Source organism: Heterodontus francisci, chromosome 1, assembly GCF_036365525.1.
Source record: "Heterodontus francisci isolate sHetFra1 chromosome 1, sHetFra1.hap1, whole genome shotgun sequence".
In the NCBI taxonomy this organism is placed as follows: Eukaryota; Metazoa; Chordata; class Chondrichthyes; order Heterodontiformes; family Heterodontidae; genus Heterodontus; species Heterodontus francisci.
The window spans coordinates 171,033,729-171,054,784 of NC_090371.1; the positions used below are offsets into that span (position 1 = coordinate 171,033,729).

At 44.9% G+C, this 21,056-nt stretch overlaps 1 protein-coding gene and 1 non-coding gene across 2 annotated transcripts in view; one reads left to right on the plus strand and one right to left on the minus strand.

The window, feature by feature from the left end:
• Nucleotides 1-21,056, plus strand: part of LOC137373571 (lysosome membrane protein 2-like) — a 73,399-nt gene that overhangs the window by 25,048 nt on the left and 27,295 nt on the right. The window contains exons 3-8 of the mRNA XM_068038534.1: nucleotides 2,698-2,845; nucleotides 5,430-5,621; nucleotides 6,515-6,606; nucleotides 6,988-7,107; nucleotides 11,179-11,357; nucleotides 12,722-12,840. Of these exons, the coding sequence (XP_067894635.1) occupies nucleotides 2,698-2,845; nucleotides 5,430-5,621; nucleotides 6,515-6,606; nucleotides 6,988-7,107; nucleotides 11,179-11,357; nucleotides 12,722-12,840 (850 nt within the window). The remainder of the gene's footprint in view (nucleotides 1-2,697; nucleotides 2,846-5,429; nucleotides 5,622-6,514; nucleotides 6,607-6,987; nucleotides 7,108-11,178; nucleotides 11,358-12,721; nucleotides 12,841-21,056) is intronic.
• On the minus strand, nucleotides 4,111-4,212 carry LOC137377893 (U6 spliceosomal RNA). The gene has a single exon (XR_010976508.1). It is a non-coding gene; the product is annotated as a U6 spliceosomal RNA (small nuclear RNA).

Below are 21,056 nucleotides of genomic sequence, written 5' to 3' on the forward strand. Positions count from 1 at the left end.
ACTTTTAACAGGTTGGAGTTAAACCTCACGTTTTTGTGGTTGGAATGGGTGTCTGCCACATAGGACTTTGTTGGCTGTGCAAGTAGCAGCATGAAGCTGCTCCAAATAACCTTTGTGAGGTGTCCCTTCCACAGCTCTCTGCAGTCAGACTGTTTGCCTGACGCCAAGTGTGAGTTTTCAATTCCTCCAGCTAAACATGGCTCAGGCAGGAGTGGAGTTTGTGATGGGGAATGATGATGGATTCAGTCTTCCCATGGACTCCATATTCTTCCCTGCCATCAATCCTTGGTCCAGCCTGTTAGCTACCTCCATGATTCCTCCGACTTTGTTTCCTCTCCATCACCAAGACCACTCACTTCTACCTCCGTAACGTCACCTGTGTCCACCGCTAACATTTGTTTTTTAACTGAGACTCTCTTAAGTGACTTCTATTATTTCTAGTTTTGAATTTAGTCTAATACTCTCCCTACCAACCCTGTCCAGTTCACCCAAACTGTCTTCCAAACATTTACCCCCTTCTTGCTCAGTCTCCAATGACTCACTTAAAATTGTTCTCTAAAGCCTTTCCTCACTCCTCCCTAAATTCCCCAGCTCGAGACTCCTTCCCTGAAACCATTACCCCTGACTCTGCGCCTCTTCTGCCTCTCACCACTCCCCAATAATTAGCAAACACTGCCATTTTCTTCCCCTCTTTTCCCTAATCTGGGGCTTTTCAGGGCAATTTTATCTCTACTGTTCCCCAGGATGAGAATGGCTAATTTGGCATAGACTAGTGTCATGCTTGGAAGGAGCCATGATAAAATAAGAAATGAATTGGAGGAATCATGAAAATAAAAAGTCAGCTGTTAAACTGAACCACAAGAACATGAATACTTGTTACCACAGGCAAAATAGAGTAGTGGTCAGGTGACCTCTCCTATATTGATATTATACACCTCCATCTGTTGAGGATGAAACTCATTAGCCGTGTCTGAAATAGCTCTGGGGAGAACTGATTGAAATTGAAAGGAGCACCATTGCATATTGATAACTCCTGTCGACATGAATGAACTAACAAAAGGTTCTGGACACAGACTGACTCACAGCTCAAACCAAAATGAATAGGTGTTAAATAGCACCATGATAATAGAATGGCCCCCAATCCGACATCAATGGATAACCAGGGTTTCAATATCCTGGTCCATTGTGTGGTCACTCCAGGGGAGAGGACCATGTGTCACCGAACAGAAAGTCAAATGTGATTCATTTTTACCTGAAAAGGTAGCCTTCTGGAGAGTGAAAGAGGGAGATCAAGCCAAGATAACAGCCAGTTTCCAGCCAGAGTCTGAGAGAGAGATCCAGCTAAGCAAGATGAACCCTGCTGAACATCAACTTGAACTACATGAGAGAGATTACAAAGTGATTTTGAGACTCTCCATCTATGAAGGTCCCCAAATTCACTCCACCAGCTTTGTGCTGAGTTGTAACCACTGCAACTATACAACACCTCAACAAGTTCAAGACTGAAACATCCAGGCCTGCACCTTTTTAAAAAGACTTTCCTCCTGAGAAGATTCATCAGGTTTCTGTAAACCACGAACTTCTACATCATCTTAGACTTCATTTGTATCTACCCTTTTCTCTCTATTTGTGTCTGTGTGTCTGTGTAAAACAATTTCAGGCATTGTTTACAAAGTAATTTTTTAACCTACGAGAAAACCTGTCTATTTATTGGACCCTGAAACTACTCGGGGATTGAAGCACCATTTTTACCAAAGCACGATTGCGGTCAGTTGGGAGATCAATAGTGGAAGCCATCCACACCACTTACCATCTGTCTGTAACACCAGGGATTAAAGTGTCAATTTAGATCAGTAGGTAATACTCTCCTGAATCAGAAAGAGGTAGCTTCAAGCCCTGCTCCAGGATATAACCTGGGCTGACAATTCAGTTGGAGGCACACTGTGTCCAGGAGATGCTAAACTGAGATTCTGTATGCCTGTTCAGGTGGCCGTAAAAGATCATGTGGCATATTTTTTGAAGCAGGGACTGCTCTTAATGTTGTGACCAACATTATCCCTCAGCCAACTCCACCACAACAGATTAACTAGCCATTTAGCCATTCATCATTTTTTTTTTATTTGTTTGGGGGATGTGGGTGTTGCTGGCTATGTCATCATTTATTGTCCGTCCCTAATTGCCCTTGGGAAGGTTGTGGTGAGCTGCCTTCTTGAACTGCTGCAGTGCTGTTAGGAAGAGAGTTCCAGGATTTTGAGCCAGCGACAGTGAAGGAACAGCAATATATTTCCAAGTCAGGATGGTGTGTGGCTTGGAGGGAAACTTGCCGGTGTTCCCATGCATCAGCTTCCCTTGTCTCATGTCTGTCTCTGGAAAAATTAGCTGCTGTATTTGCCGACAAAACAGTGACGGAAACTTCAGAAGTAATTCATTGGTGGTGAAATGCTTTGTGGTGTACAGACGTTGTGAAAGCCTTTGGCCTCCTCCCTCCTTACTGGGTCAGTATGGTTCAAAGGACAGGCTGACTGAACCCATTGTGGCATCAAGACAGATGGAGTGGGTCTTTAGGGGTGGTGGGGGGGGGGGGGGCGGGTGCAGGTGGGAAGGGAGGGTGGTTTGTATGTGCTTGAGTAGTTATCCATGTGTTTTGAGCCTTAATTATTTACCTAAATAGTAACGAGCTTTGGCATAATCTTTCAGAGAGTATCAACCTAAAGAAAATGTGACATTTGTGGATGATGGCGAGATGGTGTCTGCTATGACCTCAAAGACCTATGTATTCGTTCCTGAGTTGTCTAAAGGAGATCCTGAAACTGACTTGATTAGGACAGTGAATATTCCAATTGTGGTGAGTTGTTGGCTTTTTTTTAAAAAATCACTTTTTGACAAATATCCCAAGATACTGTAAGAGTAACCTGCAAGTATTTGAGAGAGACTTTGAAATGTGAGCTGATTCTGGTTTTTAATGGACTTAACCAGAAAATGTTTCAGGAATAACTACCTGATTTTATTGAAAGGGTTTTTTTTAAATCCCTGTCGGCACAGTGCAGCATATCTGAGGTGCACTGTACCCTGAGGAGGCAGCTAACTCCAAATGACTCAGGAACTCCAGGCTGGGTCTGTGTGTTTATATTTTTAAAAAAGTGAAAACTGGGGCCTGCGACCATGCTCTGAACTTTGGACGTCGGGGCTTTCTGTTTGGGTTTAGTAGCCAGAAGGTTACCAAGTACTTAAAATGATCTCGAGAGTGTGAGGTACTTGCTTCATCCTTGCCTCTAGGAACATAGGAACAGGAGTAGGCCATTTATCCCCTTGACCCTCTTCTGCTATTCAATGAGATCATGGTTGATCTGTGACCTAACTCCATATACCTGCCTTTTCCCCATATCACTTAAAAGCGAACAAAAATATAGCAATCTCAGTTTTAAAATTAGCAATTGATCTAGCATCAATTGCCATTTTCAGAAGAGAGTTCCAAACATCCACCACTCTTTGTGTACAGAAGTGTTTCCTAGTTTCACTCCTGAAAGGTCTGGCTCCAATATTTAGAAATCCCAACCTAGTTTGTGTAGTTTAACCCTTGAAGTCCAGGTATAATTTCGCTAAATCGATGCTGCACACCTTTCAAGGCCTGTATATCTGTCCTTAAGTATGATGCTCAGAGCTGCTCACCGTACTCCCAGGTGTGGTCTTACCAGGACGTTGTATAGCTGAAGCATGACTTGTACCCCGTTGTATTCTAGTCCTGTAGATATAAAAGCCAGCATTCCATTAGTCATAGAGTCATAGAGAGACATAGCACTGAAACAGGCCCTTCGGCCCACCGAGTGTGTGCCGACCATCAACCACCCATTTATACTAATCCTACATTAATCCCATATTCCCTACCACATCCCCACTATTCTCCTACCTACACTAGGGGCAATTTACAATGGCTAATTTACCTATAAACTTGCAAGTCTTTGGCTGTGGGAGGAAACTGGAGCTCCCAGTGGAAACCCATGAGGTTACAGGGAGAACTTGCAAACTCCGCACAGGCAGTACCCAGAAGCGAACCTGGGTCACTGGAGCTGTGAGGCTGCGGTGCTAACTACTGCGCCACTGTGCCACCCTCAAAATATGGAACACTTCACGAATTTGCGTATCATCCTTGCGCAGGGGCCATGCTAATCTCTATCGTTCCAATTTTAGTATGTGTGCTGCTGAAGCGAGCACAACAACAGCGAGCACAGTCTTCTTGATTATTTTCTGTACCTGTACATGACATTTTAATTTATGTATCTCACCTCCCAAGTCTCTTTTTGAGCCTCCACTGTTTTTAGGTGATCACGATTTAGAAAGTACCCTTTTCCAACCTCTTTAGGTCCAAAGTGCATTACTTTACATTTGCTTACATTCAAATCCATTTGTCACACTTTTGCCCACTTATTTTATCTATCGATGTCTCTTTGTAATTTTATGCTTCCATCTACACTATTTACAATGCTGCCTATCTTTGTGTCATTAGCAAATTTGAGTATGTGGCTTTCTATCTCATTGTCTAAGTCGTTAATAAGTAGTGAATAGTTGAGCCTTCCAATATAGATCCTTGAAGAACACTAGTTATATCCTGCCAATTAGCCCTTGCAACTCCTGTGGTTGTCCTGGGGTGGGGTGTATGGTGGGCTGTAGAGCCAGTTTTTCACAAACCCTGCTGTGCTGAAGTGCCTGTTGAGCAACCTTGTTAGACAATGAGGCAGGAGGCTGGAAACTCCTCTCCAGCATCCTTTAGAATAGCCACGTTGGGTTTGCACCTCCTACAAGTGCAACTATTATGTAAGTAGAGGGCACAACCAGTGGATCAAAGGGGAAGGGATCTGACATAACAGGTGTGTCCATATTTTGTTTTCTCTGCCCTGCACCTGAGGAATGTCTTCTCCCACTCCAACCACCCACCCCACCCGCCCCCCCCCCCCCCCCCCAAACTTGCCAACCACCACAAGGGGCAAGGCAGTCAAAAATCTGCAATAAAAACAAAAAATGCTGGAAATACCCAGCAGGTCTGGTAGCATCTGTGGAGAGAGAAGCAGAGTTAACGTTTTAGGTCAGTGACCTTTCATCAGAACTGACAAAGGTTAGAAATGTAATAGGTTTTAAGTAAATAAAGTGGGGGTGGGGCAAAAGATAACAAAAGGGAAGGTGTTGGTAGGACAGAGGGTCACAGAGAATAACTGACCAGAAGGTCATGGAGCAAAGGCAAAGGGTGTGTTAATGGTGTGATGAAAGACAAAGCGTTAGTGCAAAGTGGGTGTTAAATGACAGAATATCTGCCCTATTTTGTATTCAATCATATAGAGAGAAAATTTTGTTCTAAATCAGCTATATATGAATGCTGGAAATTATTTTAATTTTGACTTGTACTTGAATTGATTTATCTTTCTTTTTGTAAATAGACTGTTATGAACATGGCCAGATATTCCAATATACAGATTTTACTGCTAGAAGCTCTGTTAATGGTCAAAAAAGAAGGTCTTTTTACAACACGAACAGTACATGAGCTTCTCTGGGGTTACAAAGATCCAGTACTTGAAGCTCTTCAGATCTTCAAAAAGGACATTGATGATTACTTTGGGCTCTATTATAATGTAAGTCATTCTTGCACTTTGCTCACGCGTAGATGAAGATAAAATGTTACTGCTGGGAATCTGCAATGAAAACTGAAAATGCACAGCAATTCAGCCAACATTTTGAAAAGAAAGACGAGGAACCTTCTGAACCCAATTCCAGTGATAGGGTCTAAGTTACTGTTGGCCATCTTTCCCTTCAGATACTGACTATGATCTGATCCTACCCTCCCTATTTAATGTAGGATGGCTCAGTGCCTATTTGTTTGGGACTACCTACTTAACTGACATTTTGGGAAGTCTCCCAGCATAATATAAATAGCTCTTGGAGTTGTTGATCCCTATGTGCTCAAAACAGCTTTAAAGAAAAATACACACATCAGGTTGCATACAGGACATCAGTGATGACCTGAATTTCTTCTTGTGTAGGAAAACAACATTTAAACAACTTGTTTTGTCTCAGAACTGGGAATACAAATTAAAAGAATCAACAGTTTTCCATTTGTCCTCCATTATGTGTGGGGAGGGGGCAGGGAAGAAAGAAGGATTCCCTTCCTTTGCAATGCTTCCTTCTTGAATGGAGTAGATTAAATCTGAATTCATGAAAGACTCTCAAAAGCACACTCTTGAATGTAGCCTCTTTTTAAAAAAAAATGAATAAAATACAGTTTTCCCCAATTCCTCAGTCCATGAGTATTTTTAAGCTGTGTACTTTCCTGGGGACTTATCAAATGAGTCTGTACATTCCTATATTTTATGTATCATCAGTATTTCAATAATGATTTTGTGTGGAGAGGGGGGAAATTAAATGACTAAATTTGTGTTCTAAAGGTTTCTAACATGGGGTCAGATGATCTGTTTTCTTTGTGTGCTAGTTTGCTTTACAGTAATCCATTGTAATGCACCGTTTTTAGATGAATGGGACAGCTGACGGTGATTATGTTTTTCTCACGGGGAAAGAAAACTATAAAAATTTTACTCGAATCGTCAAGTGGAGGGGCAACATGTAAGTGTTTTTTCTTTTGTTTTCCAATTAAATATTTAAAACCTGGTCATTTCGATGTAAAAATGAAACCAAAAAAAAAATGTTGCTGATCTGGAACTTTAAACCAGGATTGAGTTCTCGCTAATCAGTTTGCGGTAGAATATTAAGTGCTACCAGTTTGAAGTGTGATAATATACAGAAATATTAAGGAAATTCTTTGATCCCAATGAAGTGTAATGTACAGATCAGTTTCAGTTTTTAAAAGTAGAATTTCTAGTGCATTTATAAATGTTGGTTGTTTTGTACCTTTTTATTATAGCTCTAATGCAAGATTTTATATCTCATTTTCTCTGCCCTTCTCCCCCACTCTACCCCCCACCCCCCAAAAAAAAAAATCTTTAGCTCATTGGATTGGTGGACAACAGATACATGCAATATGATCAATGGTACTGATGGTACTTCCTTTCATCCATTAATTAACAAAAATGAAACCCTTCTCTTCTTTTCTTCAGATCTTTGCCGGTAAGAATATATTGATTTTTTTTTTGTGTGTATTGCATTCCACAAAATCATTTTCATGGTTTTGTTACACTCAACTAGCTAGAAGTACTGGTAAATATGCAAAGCTGATAGCAACAAGAACTTGCATTTATATTGTGCCTTTTATATTGTAAAACGTCCTGAGGGTCTTCAAGTGCATTATCAGACAAATATTGGCACTGAACCAAAGAATTATTTTGGGGGGGTGGGGGGGGGGGGGGGGGTTGCGGTGACTAAAAGCTTAGTTAAAGACACAAGTTTTAAGAAGAACCTAAAAGGAGGAAAGAGAGTTACAGAGATGGGAGGTGTGGGAAGGACATTCCAGAGCTTAGGGCCCAGATGGCATCCTGTAGTCAGGGTGAAGGAAATGTGGCATGTGCCAAGTGGCCAGAATTGGAGGAATGCAGATATCTCAGGTGGGTTGTAGGGCTGAAGTAGCTGACAGTGTTAGGGAGTGGTGTGGTCATGGAAGGATTTGAGCACTTTTTTTCCTCAGGGAAAATTTGTCACTTTTTCTCTCATTTTTCCCTTTCCTGTTCCCCCTCCCCCTCCACCCCAGCTCCCACACTTTCCTTGTGAATACCATGATAAAGTACAAAAGAAAATAAGACACAGACTGCTGAAGCCACCTTTCCCTCCAGTTCCATCCAACTCCCCCACCACCAAAGCAGCCCAACAGGATGCCTGTAAAGGAGTATCTATAGATCCTCTGAACGCAAGGAAAGCTGAAGTTGACAAGTGACTTCAGGTACTCACCACAGCAGTGCTGCTCACCTGTTTTGCCTCCATGCCTAACACTCTCACTCCACATGACAAATTGAGGGCCACCTTTGTCCACTAGATGCTGATATTAATCATTTTGCAAACTAAAGCCACTCTTGTGGATCTTTAATTCATGCTACAGCAATTTAAAAGAAAAACAACAACTTTTTGATTTTCAAACCACTACTGGCTGGAAAGGGACACTGCAGGGAAAACCCTTCCTTCAAACTGAAGTGTTTTGGTCACCTTTTAGCTACTGGTTTGTGTCCCACCAAGAAGAGGCCTGCACAACTTCAGCTGTTGCTCAACTGTATGTGTCTCCATTCTTTTTTTAATTCTTTCATGGCCAGTATTTGTTGCCCATCCCTAATTTCCCTTGAGCTGAGTGGCTTGCTAAGCCATTTCAGAGAGCAGCCACATTGCTGTGGGTCTGGAGTCACACGCAAGCCAGATCAGGTAAGGATGGCAGTGAACCTGATGGGATTTTACGGCAGTCAGTCGTTTTATGGCACCATTACTGAGACTAGCTTTCAGTTCCAGATTTTTATTAATTAATAGAATTTAAACTCAATTAATAAATTCAATTATCTGCCGTGGTGGGATTTGAACCTGTCTCCCCAGGGCATTAGCCTGGGCCTCTGTTTACTAGTTCAGTGACATTACCACTATGCCACCATCTTCCCCTACTTTTAGTTTAGTTTAGTTTGGAGATACAGCACTGAAACAGGCCCTTCGGCCCACCGAGTCTGTGCCGACCACCAACCACCCATTTATACTAATCCTACACTAATTCCATATTCCTACCACATCCCCACCTATCCCTATATTTCCCTACCACCTACCTATACTAGGAGCAATTTATAATGGCCAATTAACCTATCAACCTGCAAGTCTTTGGCATGTGGGAGGAAACCGGAGCGCCCGGAGGAAACCCACGCAGACACAGGGAGAACTTGCAAACTCCACACAGGCAGTACCCAGAATTGAACCTGGGTCGCTGGAGCTGTGAGGCTGCGGTGCTAACCACTGCGCCACTGTTAAGATATTTTCTCTTTTCGCACTTGTTGTCATATACTTTTTATTATATTTTAGAATATTGATTTAAAAGCACTACTGTGAACTACCTTGAGATATTTACTACATTAAAGTTGCTTTATAATGCAAGTTGTTTATACTTCCTGACCACTTTAAAGAGGAGCATGACTTGCTTATTGGGATGGGGGAAGGGAAACCGGAAAGAATATTTTGCAATCCATTGACTTTGAACTCCAGTGCCTTTGCACACATTTGGAATTGTGTGCAATTCAGGATGATTTCCAATCTTTGAGAGCAAAGAGTTTGATTTATAGAGTCATATAATTATAGAATGGTTATAGCACAGAAGGAGGCCGTTTGGCCCATCGTATCCAAACTGTCTTAGTGCAAGAGCTACTTAGCTAGCCCCACTCACCTGCGTTTCCCCGTAGCTCTGCACATTTTTTCCTCTTCAGATATTTATCCAATTCCCTTTTGAAAGCCATGATTGAATCAGCCTCCACCATACTCTCAGCAGTGCATTCCAGATCCTAACAACACGCTGTTCAAAAAAAAAAATTTCCTCATGTTGCTTTTGCTTCTTTTGCCATTCATCTCTGTTTCTTGACTCTTCTACCAATGGGAACAGTTTGTCCCTATCTACACTGTCCAGCCCCCTCATGATTTTGAATACTTCTATCAAATCTCCTCATGACCTTCTCTCAAGAGAACAGGCCCAGCTTTCTCAATCTGTCCACATAACTGAAATCTCTCATCCCCAGAACCATACTCGTGAATCCTTTCTGCATTTATTTTTTATTTTTTTATTTATTTAGAGATACAGCACTGAAACAGGCCCTTCGGCCCACCGAGTTTGTGCCGACCAACAACCACCCATTTATACTAACCCTACATTAATCCCATATTCCCTACCACCTACCTACACTAGGGGCAATTTACAATGGCCAATTTACCTATAACCTGCAAGTCTTTGGCTGTGGGAGGAAACCGGAGCACCCGGCGAAAACCCACGCGGTCACAGGGAGATCTTGAAAACTCCGCACAGGCAGTACCCAGAATCGAACCCGTGTACCTGGAGCTGTGAGGCTGCGGTGCTAACCACTGCGCTGCCCAACTGCGCCACTGTGCTGCCTTGTCTCTGATGCCTTCACATTCTTCCTAAATTGTGGTGCCCAGAATTGGGCACAACATTCCAGTTGACACTGAACCAATGTCTTACAAAGGTTTGTCAGAACTTCTCTACCTTTGTACTCTGTGCCCAATGTAGCTTGTACTTTAGGGACTTTGGAACTACATTACAATTTTACCTGAGTGTGCATTTATTATCTGGGCTTCCTGATTGTCTCGGCTACTTGTCTTGAGCATACTGACCAGGATAACCCTAGTTCCAACCCGGCCTATGCTGAGTTGGCTTATCTCATTGTAGGTATTGAGTGATGCTGTAATTGGCACAAAATCTCTTTTTGTTTAAGGAGGAGAAAGTCCTTTTCCTTATCGTGCGTGTGACTGTACATCTGTTGATAACAGACTCTGGTGCAATCTGCAGTGAATAGCCTGCAACAGATATGAGTCAAAGCCTGGCTACCCAACCCAAAACGACATGTGTCGGGTTTGGGTCGGGTCTGTATTCTGTGTCCAGCATTCGGGCTCGGGTCGGGCTGGACTGTACTGTTTTGTATTGTTTTCGTTTTAATCTACGTTTTTTTTTCTGTTTCAGTAATATGTTATTTTCTGGTTGGGTCGGGCATTTAAAAAAATGAAAGGACTGGGGCCCGGGTCGGGTTCGGGTTGGCTGTTGTCGGGTCGGGCCCAGGTGGGGTTTTAATTTTATGCCGGAGCCAGGCTTTAATATGAGTTACCAGTGATCTGTGGAATTGCTTCATGCCTTCAAGAGAAGAGGGCAAGTATAATTGCTGAATTGTTTAGAAGGCTCCCACCATATAACGATATTTGGCAAACAGCTGAGAATTCTTTGTCATCCAGCACATGATTCAAATTAAGGTGAGTTGTTGCATCAGTGTGAAGAATTTTCGTTTTAAAACAGACAATGTGAAGCAGCTAAAACCCTTTTGTATACTATACTATTATCCCTTTTTAATATTATTGAGCAGCTTCTGTTACTGGTTCCATATTTGTGCTAGATGGCATTGAGACAGAATACAACTGTTTTTGCGTTGCTTTGATGTCGATCTTCCTTTTGAAAACTGTAATAATGTCTGCTTTTAAATGTGTGTCTGTTTTTTATTTTTAAAATAGGTCTCTCTATGCAACTTTCGAGAAGGAGCTTAGTGTCAAAGGGGTACCAGTCTTTCGATTCCTGCTGCCAAGTGAGATTTTTGCGAATTCTTCTGACAACCCAGCAAATTCTGGATTCTGTGTTCCAGCTGGCAACTGCCTGGGATCAGGTGTATTGAACGTGAGCACGTGCAGGCAAGGTAACCAGCTTAAAGTCATCTGTACTTAAATGATGGTGAGAGGGCCTTTTGGGGAGGGAAGTTCTAGAGCTTCCAAGATGAAATTAAAGTTTTTATTGACTAACAACACTAGTGTTTTTTTTTTAAAGATTTGTAGTCTTTGAAGTATTTATCATTGCAACTTGTGATACCAGTAGTAAGTTACCAAGCACAATAAAACTCACTTTAGCCACGTACTGCACTCCCGATTTAGATACTGAAATTAATCTAAGTTGACAATGCAGTGCAGTATTGAGGTGCCGCCTTTTGGATGTGATGTTAAACCGAGGCCTTGTATGCCCCCTCTGATGGATTTGGAAGATCCCACGGTGCTATTTGAAGCAGAGAAGGGGAGTTCTCACCAGTTTCCTGACAAACATTTATCCCAACACCAAGGCTTCAGACCAATTTACCAGCGCTGTGGTTCTGACTGAGGTTCCTCACACTCACCCCCTTTATTCACACCCTACTATCCTGGTAAACTCATTGTATATCACCTGCACCTCTTGCTGAAGACAAAGTGGGAGCTGGGTTTAGGTCTGAAATTATTACGGCTGCAACCTGCCTCTTGGAAAGATAAGGCGTTCCTTGAACTTGCATTGAGCTTCATTGTCCTTGGCCTTCTACGCTGTTTCAGAGATCAGAGTGGGATTGCGATGGGGAATTGGAAGTGGCAGGTGTTGCAGCCTGAGGCCGCTCTTGCAGACCTCATAATTAGCATGTGAAGTTCAAAAGATGATGCACTTTTTATTAAAACTTCCACTGAAAACGGACAGTTTTTCTCTTGCAAATGGCTCAGGGCATTTAACATATATAAACTCGCCTGAGAGGTGAGTGCGCTACCACTGGGCCAAGCTGCCAGTGAAGGCATTATTTGTGCTGGTGTCTGTTTCTCTGTTCCTGCATATCTAACTTTATTAGTTACTGTGGCAGATCACCATTTAAAATCAATCAATTTATTTATTTTATTTATTTAGAGATACAGCACTGAAACAGGCCCTTTGGCCCACCGAGTCTGTGCCGACCATCAACCACCCATTTATACTAATCCTACACTAATTCCATATTCTTACCACATCCCCACCTGTCCCTATATTCCCCTACCACCTACCTATACTAGGGGCAATTTATAATGGCCAATTTACCTATCAACCTGCAAGTCTTTGGCATGTGGGAGGAAACCGGAGCACCCGGAGGAAACCCACGCAGACACAGGGAGAACTTGCAAACTCCGCACAGGCAGTACCCAGAATTGAACCCGGGTCGCTGGAGCTGTGAGGCTGCGGTGCTAACCACTGCACCATACTCTCAAACAACTGATTTTTTTTTCTCTTTTGCTACAATAGGTGCACCTATTATTCTTTCATCTCCACACTTTTACCAGGCAGATCAAAAATATATTGATGATATCGAAGGAATGCATCCAGATAAGGCCAATCATGAAACTTTTCTGGACATAAATCCTGTAAGTAAAGGCAATTCACTTAATGAAAATTAAGGCTAAGGTATGTGTCTCATCACCTGTATATAGTACCTCATACAGCTAAAGCAAAACCAAAGTCTATTGCACAAAGACATGTGCTGTAGCACATCAGCACAGTTGCTGTTGCCTAGTGTCCTCTGCAAGCTAAGCTTCACTTCAAGAATCACTCACTGGCATTGTGCCTTGTAGATGGTGCACAGTGAAGGCTGCAGGACTTTCTGAAGGGGGAGGGTGAACAGCCAGTGGTCGTGGTACATGTCGGTACCAACGACATAGGTAGAAAAAGGGATGAGGTCCTGCAAGATGAATTTAAGGAGTTAGGAGCTAAATTAAAAAACAGGACCTCAAAGATAGTACTCATGATCACTTCCTGTGCCATGTGTTAGTGAGTATAGAAACAGGAGAATAGACCAGACGAATGCGTGGCTGGAAAAATGGTGCAGGAGGGAGGGATTTAGATTCCTGGGACATCGGGGCCGGTTCTGGAGAAGGTGGGACCTGTACAAGCGGGACGGGTTACATTCAGGTAGGAGCAGAACCGATTTCCTCGCAGGGGCATTTGCTAGTGCTGTTGGGGAGGATTTAAACTAGAATGGCAAGGGGTTGGGAACCTGAGCGGGGAGACTGAGGAGGAGGAAACAAGGATAGAAACGAAAGACAGGAAACAAAAAGGCAAAAGTGGAAGGGTAGAAATCAAGGGCAAGAAATAAATAGGGCCATAGTGCGAAATAATGCTAAGATGACTAAGAATATTAGACAAGCCTGAAGGCATTGTGTCTCAATGCGCGGAGTATTCGCAATAAGGTAGGAGAATTAACCGCGCAAATAGATGTAAATGGATACGATATGGTTGTGATTACGAAGACATGGCTGCAGGGTGACCAAGGATGGGAACTGAACCTCCAAGGGTATTCAATATTTAGGAAGGACAAGCAAAAAGCGAAAGGAGGTGGATTGACATCCCACCACAGCAGAAGGTGGAATTTGAATGTAATTAATAAATCTGGAATTAAAAGCTAGTCTAATGATGGCCATGAAACTATTGTCGATTGTTGTAAAAACCCATCTGGTTCACTAATGTCCTGAAGAGAAGGAAATCTGCTGTCCTTGCCTAGTCTGGCCTACATGTGACTCCAGACCCACAGCAATGTGTTTGACTCTTAACTGCCCTCTGAAATGGCCTAGCAAGCCACTCAGTTGTATCTAACCGCTACGAAGTCAATAAAAAGGAATGAAACCGGACGGACCACCCAACATAGACATAGACACTGGAAACGACAACAGCAAACCCAGCCCTTTCGACCCTGCAAAGTCCTCCTTATTAACATCTGGGGACTTGTGCCAAAGTTGGGAGAGCTGTCCCACAGACTAGTCAAGCAGCAGCCTGACATAGTCAAACTCATGGAATCATACATGACAGACAGTGTCCCAGACACTGCTATCACCATCCCTGGGTATGTCCTGTTCCACCGGCAGTCTCATGGCATCAAGTCAAACATGGGCAAGGTAACCTCCTACTGATTACCACCTACCGCCCTCCCTCAGCTGATGACTCAGTACTCCTCCATGTTGGAGGAAGCACTGAGGGTGGCTAGGGCACAAAATGTACTCTGGGTGGGGGACCTCAATGTCAATCACCAAGATTGGCTTGGTAGCACCACTACTGACCGAGCTGGCCGAGTCCTAAAGGACATATCTGCTAGACTGGGTTTGCGGCAGGAGGTGAAACATACTTGACCTCGTCCTCGCCAATCTGCCTGTCACAGATGCATCTATCCATGACCGTATTGGTAGGAGTGACCACCGCACCGTCCTTGTGGTGACGAAGTCCGGTCTTCACATTGAGGATACCCTCTATCGTGTTGTGTGTCACTACCACCGTGCTGAATGGGATAAATTTCGAACAGATCTAGCAATGCAAAACGGGGCATCCATGAAGCGCTGTGAGCCATCAGCAGCAGCAGAATTGTACTCAACCACAATCTGTAACCTCATGGCTCATCATATCCCCCACTCTACCATTACCATCAAGCCAGGAGACAAACCCTGGTTCAATGAAGAGTGCAGGAGGACATGCCAGGAGCAGCACCAGGCATACCTCAAAATGAGGTGTCAACCTGGTGACGCTACAACACAGAACTATCTGCGTGCCAAACTGCATAAGCAGCATGTGATAGACAGAGCAAAGCGATCCCATAACCAATGGATCAGATCTAAGCTCTGCAGTCCTGCCACATCCAGCCGTGAACGGTGGTGGACAATTAAACAACTGACTGAGGAGGTGGCTCCACATCTGTCCCCATCCTGAATGATGGGGGAGCCCAGCACATCAGTACGAAAGATAAGGCTGAAGCATTTGCAACAAGCTTCAGCCAGAAGTGCCGAGTTGATGATCCATCTCGGCCTCCTCCTGAAGTCCCCAGCATCACAGATGCCAGACTTCAGCCAATTCGATTCATTCCGCGTGATATCAAGAAATGACTGAAGGCACTGGATACTGCAAAGGCTATGGGCCCTGACAATATTCCGGCAATAGTACTGAAGACCTGTGCTCCAGAACTTGCCGCGCCCCTAGCCAAGCTGTTCCAGTACAACTACAACACTGACATCTACCCTGCAATGTGGAAAATTGCCCAGGTATGTCCTGTACACAAAAAGCAGGACAAGTCCAACCCGGCCAATTACCGCCCCATCAGCCTACTCTCAATCATCAGTAAAATGATGGAAGGTGTCATCAACAGTGCCATCAAGCGGCACTTGCTTAGCAATAACCTGCTCAGTGATGCTCAGTTTGGGTTCCGCCACGGCCACTCAGCTCCTGACCTCAGTACAGCCTTGGTTCAAACATGGACAAAAGAGCTGAACTCAAGAGGTGAGAGTGACTGCCCTTGACATCAAGGCAGCATTTGACCGAGTATAGCATCAAGGAGCCCTAGCAAAACTGAGGTCAATGGGAATCAGGGGGAAACCCTCTGCTGGCTGGAGTCATACCTAGCGCAAAGGAAGATGGTTGTGGTTTTTGGAGGTCAATCATCTGAGCTCCAGGACATCACTTCAGGAGTTCTTCAGGGTAGTGTCCTACTCCCAACCATCTTCAGCTGCTTCATCAATGACCTTCCTTCAATCATAAGGTCAGAAGTGGGGATGTTCACTGATGACTGCACAATGTTCAGCACCATTCACGACTCCTCAGATACTTAAGCAGTCCATGTAGAAATGCAGCAAGACCTGGATAATATCCAGGCTTGAGCTGATAAGTGGCAAGTAACATTCGCGCCACACATGTGCCAGGCAATGACCATCTCCAACAAGAGAGAATCTAACCATCTCCCCTTGACATTCAACGGCATTACCATCACTGAATCCCCCACTATCAACATCCTAGGGGCTGCTATTGACCAGAAATGGCACTGGAGTAGCCATATAAATACCATGGCTACAAAAGCAGGTCAGAGGCTAGGAATCCTGAGACGAGTAACTTACCTCCTGACTCCCCAAAGCCTGTCCACCATCTACAAGGCACAAGTCAGGAGTGTGATGGAATACTCTCCACTTGCCTGGATGGGTGCAGCTCCAACAACACTCAAGACGATCGACACCATCCAGGATAAAGCAGTCCGCTTGATTGGCACCCCATCTACAAACATTCACTCCCTCCACCACCGACGCAGTGTGTACCATCTACAAGATGCACTGCAGCAATGCACCATGGCTCCTTAGACAGCACCTTCCAAACCCATGACCTCTACCAACTAGAAGGACAAGGGCAGCAAATACATGGGAACACCACCACCTGCAAGTTCCCCTCCAAGTCACACACCATCCTGACTTGGAACTATATCGCTGTTCCTTCACTGTCTCTAGGTCAAAATCCTGGAACTCCCTTCCTAACAGCACTGTGGGTGTACCTACCCCAAACGGACTGCAGCAGTTCAAGAAGGCAGCTCACCACCACCTTCCCAAGGGCAATTAGGGATGGGCAATAAATGCTGGCCTGGCCAGCGACGCCCACATCCCATGAATGAATTTTAAAAACATTCACTATATATATATATATATATATATATATATTATATATAATTATATACAATATATAAAATTCACAATAATGATGTAGACGAGGGAATTAAATGTAATATATCCAAGTTTGCCGACGACACTAAGCTGGGTGGGAATGTGAGCTGTGAGAAGGATGCAGAGAAGTTCCAGTGTGATTTGGACAGGTTGAGTGAGTGGGCAAATACATGGCAGATCCAGTCTAATGTGGATAAATGTGAGGTTAACCACTTTGGCGGCAAAAACAGAAAGGCAGATTATCTGAACGACGATAGATTGGGAAAGGGGGAGGTGCAGCGAGACCTGGGTGTCCTTGTGCACCAATCGCTGAAAGTAAGCATGCAGGTGCAGCAGGCAGTTAAGAAGGGAGATGGTATATTGGCCTTCATAGCGAGAGGATTCAAGTACAGGAGCAAGGATGTCTTGCTGCAATTATACAAGGCCTTGGTGAGACCACATCTGGAGTATTGTGTGAAGTTTTGGTCTCCTTATGTGAGGAAGGATGTTCTTGCTATGGAGGGAGTGCAGTGAAGGTTCACCAGACTGAATCCTGGGATGGCAGGACTGATGTATGAAGAGAGATTGGGTCGATTAGGCTTGTATTCGCTAGAATTTAGAAGAATGAGAAGGGATCTCATAGAAACCTATAAAATTTTAACAGGACTGGACAGACTAGATGCAGGAAGGATGTTCCCGATGGCGGGGGAGTCCAGGATCAGGGGTCACAGTCTAAGGATAATGGGTAAGACATTTAGGACTGAGATGAGGAGGGATTTCTTCACCCAGAGAGTGGTGAACCTGTGGAATTCTCTACCACAGAAAGCATTTGAGGCCAAATCATTAAATATATTCAAGAAAGAGATATAGTTCTTCGGGCTAATGGGATCAAGGGAAATGGGGAGAAAGCGGGAACAGGGTACTGAGTTTGGATGATCAGCCATGATTTTATTGAATGGCTGGAAGGGCCAAATGGCCTACTCCTATTTTTCTATGTTTCAATGTTTCTATAAGTATAATGTAACCTAAGAGCTAGAACTTTCAAATAAAAATGGGTGAGACATTTCCTTGACATTTTATCTTAACAGACATAATCACATTTATTGAAGGAGGATAATCATTCTTAAAGCAAAAGATTTAATTCCTTAGTTTGTTGCATTTTATAATAGTTTGCTTACTTGTCACATTTTGTTGGTAACTATCTTATGCCACTTACTGGTAATTATTGGAACTGCAATCAATATGTTTTTAAACATTTTCCAGAATGTGCCTGGAAAGTTACAGTTTTAATAGCTGTTTGAAACTCGGTTAGTTCTGTTTACTTAAAATGTTATTAGCAATATGTTGCACTGGTAGGGCTGTGAAGGTTGGAGCATCACAGTGCTATTGTTGGCTTGATTTGAAACAATAGGCTGAATGTTATCCAGCCAGCAGGAGCAGGAGTGGGGTGTTGGGGTGCGGGTCAAAAAATCAGGAGGGGATGCACTTGCCCAGAAACCAGGCATTGCGACACTGTTCTGCATTTTGTCAGTGGCATGAAAGGTCCAAGGTGGGCTTGCCGCTATGATGTAGCAGGACTGCAATTTGAATTGCTGAGCAGATACTTAATATGCATTTGAACAGATCTCACTTTAAATTCAAAATCCTTCATAAAATCAATCAATGGCACATGGAGATCACGTGTTCCTGGTCCCCACCCGGTTAAAGATGACGGTACCGAGACAAGGTAGGAGACCTTCCATCAAGAGGACATGATTGAACACCAGTCCACATCTGACCAGGAGGATGCCAAGCAGGCACTGCGGGATGATGAAGCCCTTGTACTGGAGCGACGGCCATTGAGGGACACGCAAGGGAGGCACAGGACAATCTTACATATACTGTTTCTGCCACCATGATGCCCGTTCCGAGTGAACTCAATAAAGACTCACCTCTCTGCATTCCATCTGTCACCTCTTTCCTATCTCTCTTGTGCCCAGGTGGATGTACAAAGCTGAGAAGGTGCCCATACGTGCCCTGCCCTGGCAGCCCATTGCGGGCTTCAGAATAAAGGTGGCATCTGACAGGGCAGCAGGAAAAGCACGAGAGATTCTCAGAATTGAAAGTGACCTCCGTTTATTTAAATGTACACAATGCTCAATAACGAGACCAAGTTGCACACACCTGTGAAACTCCAAGTGTGTCTAGGTTTTGACCTTCATGCATTTCCATGTGCTTCTATGAAGTGCTCCTGCTGTGCTGGCAGCTGAGGTGGAGGTCGCCCCACACACTGTCCTGTGGCCTGGGATGAATGTGGTGGGCGTCCTCTGGCTGCCTGAAGCCTGGAAGGCTCCGGCTGGCTGAGGGTATCCTGCACAGGTGCAGGAGCTTCCTCAGTCATCACAGCTACTGGAGCTGGGCTCACTGACGGAGGGGCTGAGGAGCCACTGTCCGCACTCTGAGCACCCTGAGGGACACCCCCAGCTGTGGAAGTCAGCCTCCCCTCCTCACTTTCAAGGTTCACTTGAACCTCCCTGCTGATCAGAGAAGACTGTAGGTGCCTCATACTCTCTCACCTTGCCACTAGTGCGTTGAGCTCATGGCCAAGGCGATGGTGTGTAGGTCTGCACACACCTCTGGGATCTGGCTCTACATGAGGGTTGCCAACCTCTCGATAGAGGAAGCAATGCGCTCACACACCTGAGACATGGCAGCACTCGTGGCATAGATAAATTGCTCCATTGTCCACTCGTGGCCTTGTATTACTTCTGGTAGCTTCGCCAGATGTTATCTTACTTTTCACTGCAACTCAAGCCTGCCCTGTGCTGTTGACATTAGAGGCTCGTCATCAGCCTGGACCTCAGCATGAGTTTGACTACCCACAGCCCTGCGACTGCCAGTGGTCTTGGCTGTCACAGTCTTCGTCAGCTGTTCGGGCGTGTATATCGTAGTCTCACCAGCTTGTGATCCTGAGTCTAAGCCCAAGCTCATACCCTCCAATGTGAGAGTGTCTGCATGAGTGGAAGGGGCAAAGAGTGGTGTGACGGTGCATGTTCTGACGATTCCTCCACCTCCTCTGGCCTCTCCCTCGCCCCCCTGGCCCTCCCTCCGCCTCCTCTTCCGCCCGACACCACCCCCCCCCCCCCCCCCCACCCCGCTCCCTCTATGCCCCCGTCCCACTCTCCACGCACTCTCCCTCCCCTCCCCTCCACACCGCCCCCCCCCACCCCTCCACACCCCCACACGTGAAGCTGTCATGTGACGCTGTGAGTAGTTGTTTTCGGCGTTGGTGTCTGTTGCCAAGCTGCTGTAATCACCGGTCATCATGGTAGTGCACACCATTCCACAGGATGTGGCGTCATTTCCCTCTTTCATCAGCTAATGACGCCTAGGTGCGCTAGTCGACACTTCGGGCCTTCATGTCACACTTGCAAGTATCCTTGAAGCAGAGCTTAGGACGCCCTTTTGGTAGTCTGGCCCTGGCTACCTCAACATACAGGAAGTCCTTGGGTACACGACCATCTTCCATCCTGCGGTGTGTCCAATCCACTGAAGCCACCTCTGTTTGATTAGTGTCAACACACTTGGGAGCTCTGCCTTTGAGAAGACTGCCAGATTTGTGATTTTGTCCTGCCAGGATATACACACAATGCCTGCAACGAGGATTGATTTGAGACCTACTCAGCTGAGAAGATCTCTGTCATTGATGCCAAGGACAAAGCCTACATGATGGACAACATCAACCCATCAGCTAAGACACTGCATGACCTGAAAGTAGCCAAGACAGCCGTGCAAAGGATCAGTTTATGTCAAGAAATCCAAACTGCATGCGACAAAGGAAAGCTACGAGCTTTGTGTGAAGGGGTCAAGAAGGCGCTTGGCCCTAGAGGCCTGCTACCCGACCCGAACCTGACTGGACCCGACGACATGTGTCGGGCTCGGGTCAGGTCGGGCCCATCCTCCAGGGCCGGCTTTCGGGCTCTGGTCGGGTGAGGCCAAGTCCAGATCGAGTCAGGTCGGGTCGGGCCGGACACACACAGTAAGTGCTCTGCTGGTAAGTATTAAAATTTAAAAAAAACTTACCTGAGCTGGGAGTCTGGGACGAAACTGAGTCTGCGCGGTGAGCAAGTGACATCACTGTGACATCTTGCACATGTGCTGCAGCT